This window comes from Medicago truncatula, chromosome 4, assembly GCF_003473485.1.
Source record: "Medicago truncatula cultivar Jemalong A17 chromosome 4, MtrunA17r5.0-ANR, whole genome shotgun sequence".
Classification (NCBI taxonomy): domain Eukaryota; kingdom Viridiplantae; phylum Streptophyta; class Magnoliopsida; order Fabales; family Fabaceae; genus Medicago; species Medicago truncatula.
In genome coordinates this window covers 24,820,960-24,826,231 of record NC_053045.1, presented here as the reverse complement: position 1 = coordinate 24,826,231, position 5,272 = coordinate 24,820,960, and the positions used below count along the sequence as shown (strand labels likewise).

The window sequence follows — 5,272 nt, the reverse complement described above, 5'->3', positions numbered from 1 at the left end:
AGAGGCAAAAAGGGGATCTAAAGTGGTGAAGAAGAACTCTAGAAGGCTAGAGGAGGAGATTGGAGAGAGGCCCATTCATTCGAGAGATTTTATTTGTTGATTGTTGAGGTAAGTGGGAGTCCTCTATTCACATGTGAACAAATGGATGGTAAAAGAGTTGTGTAATTCTTCATGTTATTAATTGATGTTGAATTTGTAAGTATGTTGTTGTGATTTTAGGTATGTGATTATTTGAGAATCCATGATGTGGATATGCTAAATCCACGACTTAATTGTGTTAATATTGTGTTTTTGAGTTTTATGTTAAAATGAGTAAAATTCATGAAATTTAATGTATGATTGATATTTTCATGAAATTCATGAAATTTTATAAGTGCCAAATTAAAATATACTAAGCGTAGGTAATGTTCATCTATCATGAGATTAGAAAACACTAAGAGTAATTGGATTTTTAATTATATGTAATCTTGGTTACTCTGCTTGATTAAGATAATGCTAAATTCTTCCACTACGTAAACTGTCTTCTCTCCATCTCATGTTTTTGGCTGTGTGGAAAAACTGGCGATTCAACAATTGTTATTAGATTATTTTTTTTTGGTTAAAACAATTGTCTTTAGATTAAGTGTAAGGGCATGGACTTATTTTTAATTCATATTCATATATTGTACCGTCAATTTAGAGAAGATTAAAATGACCAATAATAATTATATAAAATGAAACTATGAATGACAAAGTATTAAGTAACACGTTTACAGTTCATAATTGCATCATGATATAGTTCAAAGATAAATTTAAGTGGTGTCTACATATGAAGCATTTTGGTCAGTGACCACAGCTCGCTAGTGAGCTTGTCAGTGACATCACGCGCTGTTTTACGCATTTTGGTCAATTGGGGTTGTGTTCCGACATTTCAGGACTTTCTTTTAATCCCAAATTATCTCTCTTTTAAGGATTTAGTGAGAGGTAATGAGTGCTTGGGGTGAATTAATTTTAGGACAAAACTTACATAAAGTACCTTAGGTATTGTCCAAACTGTTCTCCAATTAAAACATTGCACGTATACAATTTTTCAATTTCAAATTTAAAGGCGTTATGATATTATAGTATACTAACCCATAAAACTGAAATGGAGTTGGGAGACAATGAAATCCGTTCGGGATCAAAGAGAAAACCGTGTGCAAGTCAATGGTGTTGCCGCACATGGAGGGGTCGAATGGAACGGTGGCGGGAGAGAAATAGGGAAGTAAATATAGAATGAGATGAGGTGAAACTCGTGACATCATATAATCAAAATTCACAGTTGTTAGACTGTATTTTATCTTGTGCTTTTCCACATGAAGAAAGAAGGTTCGAAGCTGAAAAAAAATCTCTAAGTCCATGTTGGCAGTTGTTAAGTTCGATAGCCATTGGAAGTTTTCGATAGAAAGTTGAAACTGACAGGAAGTTAAAGTAAAGAGACAAGCTTCAAGCGTCAAGATATGTGGAAGGTATGCAGTTCTCGACGAATACATACAGTTTTTAGCAGTTTAGGTTCTGCAATTATTTTCTCTATGTATATATAGTAGTTTTTCATAAGAAAAAAGGGTCGCAAATCACTTATAGAATTCTAGCACTCAAAGTACCCGCGTCTAGAGAAAAGAGTCACAAAATGTATGTAAGGTGGCTAGGGTTTCTACAATGAGTCTCAATGTCTTTTTACAGTCTAATTTTTCAGCACAAAAATTATCAAAGATTGTTGGGCTTGTGATGTAACGTCCACTTTCGTTTAATTATTTATTTAATCGAGTTTAAACAATTATATTATATTTATATAATATATGTGTGAATTTTGTTGATTTAGATGATTTGGATGATTTGGATGAGATTATGAGACTTATTTTATTGTTAAATAAAATAAAATATTTAGTTGAGGGCTGTTTTGAGATTTTAGAGAGTTTTGGGGGAGAAAGTGAGATAAGATATTAGGAAGAGATATAAAAGAGAAAGACCTAGTTTTAGAAAAAACAATTGCACGTACGACTGTTTTTGGAGAAAAGAGGAAAAACCAAGAGAAGAGCAAGAGAGACCTAGGAGGGCTGCGATTTCTACACTTTAAGGTAAGGGTGAGACTAATAATTCAGTAATGTTGATTGCTATAATTCTGATGATTAATTGACAAAGTTAGGATTGAATTAGAAAAGTTTTGTAATTAGATAAAATCTCTAAAATTGATGATCAAACGGTAAAAATTGATTAGATTGATGTAGAAACCGTCCTATAACCTTATAATATGTTTAGGATGAATTCTGGAATTGAAATTAGGCTTAGAACCATGTGAGATCATGAAATTTTTGTAAAAACTGCATTCTGCCCGACCTTATATTCATCGCTCGCCCTGGCGAGGGATGATCCTCGCCTCGCGAGTGATGAAGTTCATCGCTCGCCACGCGAGCCATAACCCTTCGCTTCGCAAGTTACTTGTTGTAGCCCGCCACAGCGAACAACCCTACTCGCCATGAGCATTTTGGACATGGCTGCAGGGTGCGAGCGATATTTGCTGGGTGAAGAGCATAATTCTATATCTTATTAGTATCAGTCTTTGTTTTTTGCTTCTTAATTTGAAATGGATCAATATAATGGTTGGGTTGAAATCTTCCTTGCAAATGGACTTTTTTGTATTTTTATAGTTTTGTCAAAAACAAAATATAAATAAAAAAAAGAGGTGAAATAAATCTGGAAATTGTTCTACCTTTCAAAATTGTTCATTCCCTTAATTATGTCGTGTGAATTAACTCTCGCTCAACTTTTTCAACGTGAGTTAACTCACACCGAATATTGTTCAACGTGAGCTAACTTATGTGGAAATGTGAATGAACAAAAACAAAAGGTAGGAGAACAATTTTCAATAAATCCCACAAAACAATATCCATGAATCAAAAATAAACCCCAAAAACAATATTCGTGAATCAATTTTCACTTTAGAGATTAACTAATCTTTTTTTCTTTTGTGGTGGTCAGAGTTTGAACCCCGAACCTTACATTGTCTCTACCTACTGAGATAAGTTCACGAGCACGAGATTAATTGATCATTATGACGAAATAAAAGGGTTTCAGTAGTACGACAACACTCATACCACATTAGTGATGGCCAAAGGAAGCATGTGTTATTGTCTTTAACTTGAATAATCCAACTTTATGCACATACATTTAGAATAAGCCGAACAATACCAAATAATTGGACTCAAATGATTAATGAGCTTTATAAAAGACGAATTGTTCAGGAGAACCAGAGTTAGATTTCCGATTGAAACAATTTTTGACCTGGTTTTAGTTATATATCTCCTGATTAAACTCCAGATTATCAGGAATTCCCATAAGAATTGGAGCCTTAACACAAAATAAAAATACAAAGAACAAAATAAGTATCAATAATATAATGAACTGCAGAGGCCATACAACAGTATTGAATTAAAATACTAACTGATGTAAAGAATTTTATTACTAATATTCGGAACATTAAAGGTATACAAGATAATAATTCTTATTCTTTTTTTTTTTTGCTTTCGCACCGGTTTCCGACCCACCACAGGTGGGCGACTAATCAGACTCATGTGTAGAGGCATGCACACTGGCCAAGCGTTGTTCTTCCTGAAAATCGAACCCGGTATTCCCCGTAATAATTCTTATTCTTATAAGGAACATACATACATATACATTTATTAAAATTTCAATGGCAATTAAAAACCAACAATCACACCTTGATTTTGGTTATGCAGTAAGAATCAGTATAGAAGGAAGTTATGTTAAAAAAGATATCACAATTGATAGTAACCGTTGCCTTCACCTTAAAAACCTTACTTATATGCACTTTCCCACGAAGTGTTGCCTTTGCTGTTAGATTAAAAGATCCATGTGCAACATCCACCAAAAACTTATCATTAGATATCAACTTTTCATTCATAAGACCAGCAGTAGCAGTCACATTAGTTGTTCTATGACTTGGGAGTTTGTTTGGTCCTATAGGAGCTATGGCTACTAGAGTGTCTTGAAAACTAAGATAACCAGTGGTATTTTTGGTCTTGTAGGTTCCATAATTTGGGTTGAATATTGTGATTACCAAGTGCAAAGGTACAATTGTTACATTTGGTTGGAGAAGTTTAAGGTTTTTAAGTCCAATTGGGTAGACATGTACATCTGGGTCCTTGGGTTTAGAGATTGTGAATGCTAAGGATAAAATTACGGTGGCAACAATGATCAAGAAAATTATTGACACCAACAAACAGATTTTGAGGCTTTTTTTGGTCATGGTTTGGTTCTGTTGGGTAACTCATGTAATGAACCAAAGGTTGTTTTTTGGTAAGTCGATATCAATGAAGGACAACAAAATCTATTCAAAGAAAAATATGAAGGACAAGAAAAGAAGTATATTAGATTCTATTTAGTTGTTGTGATTTAGTTAGTTTTGATAACTGAACTTTGGAGGTTGGTTGGCAAAAATCAAAATCAGAAGTTGGATGTATCCTAAAACTTAGGTCACTTGATTTGTAATTAAGAGACAACAATTGAAACATGCTCTCAAGAAAGACAAAAACATTAAATCATATTAATTATTGTTGTAGGTTTTGTTTTGTGGTGATATGAATTGATTTTGAGGGAATTCATTCTATAAAATTGATTCTAATAACAAAAGAATGGAAAAATAAAATGATTTATGTTTGAATACATTCATATAATAGTGAATTGATGATATATTTATATGTAAAAATCAATTCTAGAATCAAAATCTATAAATTATAGCTTCAAGTAGAATAAATCATAAACGCAAAATCAATTATACTTTTTTTTTGTCATCGTGAGTTTAGCTCAATTAGTATTGACAATGCATAATTATACTTTATTTTAGAGGAAAATCAATTATACTTAAGCAATCAAACATGTTAAAATTAATTATGTGTCTTATTAGTTTCTCGTATCTGACCAAAAGGTGGTTGTCGGCGCTTGATTGAATGTGGTGGTTCACGGTGGTTGTTTATACTTCTAGTGAGCGTTGGACCGAATGGGGGGTGTACCTACATACACTCTGACGCTCAAGTCAGTAGAGTTCAGAACGGGGGTTTGAGAGTGTGAGAGATTCTCCCTTGGAGGCTGCGAGGAGCCTCCTATTTATAGATGTGGGTGAATGCAGAGCCATTGTAAGGCACACGTGTGACCGCAGGTGAGATATTTGAGGGAACGTGGGTAAAGAGACGTTTATGTTCATTTGAACAGGTCTCAGTTGCTCCGAGCACCCTCT

General features: G+C 33.7%; 1 protein-coding gene across 1 annotated transcript; it reads right to left on the bottom strand.

Moving 5' to 3' along the window:
• Positions 1 to 3,730: 3,730 nt before the first annotated feature.
• On the bottom strand, positions 3,731 to 4,285 carry LOC25492116 (uncharacterized). Its single transcript, XM_013600175.1, has one exon. The coding sequence runs from the start codon at positions 4,283 to 4,285 to the stop codon at positions 3,731 to 3,733; it is 555 nt and encodes a 184-aa protein (XP_013455629.1).
• Between the last annotated feature and the right edge of the window lie 987 nt (positions 4,286 to 5,272).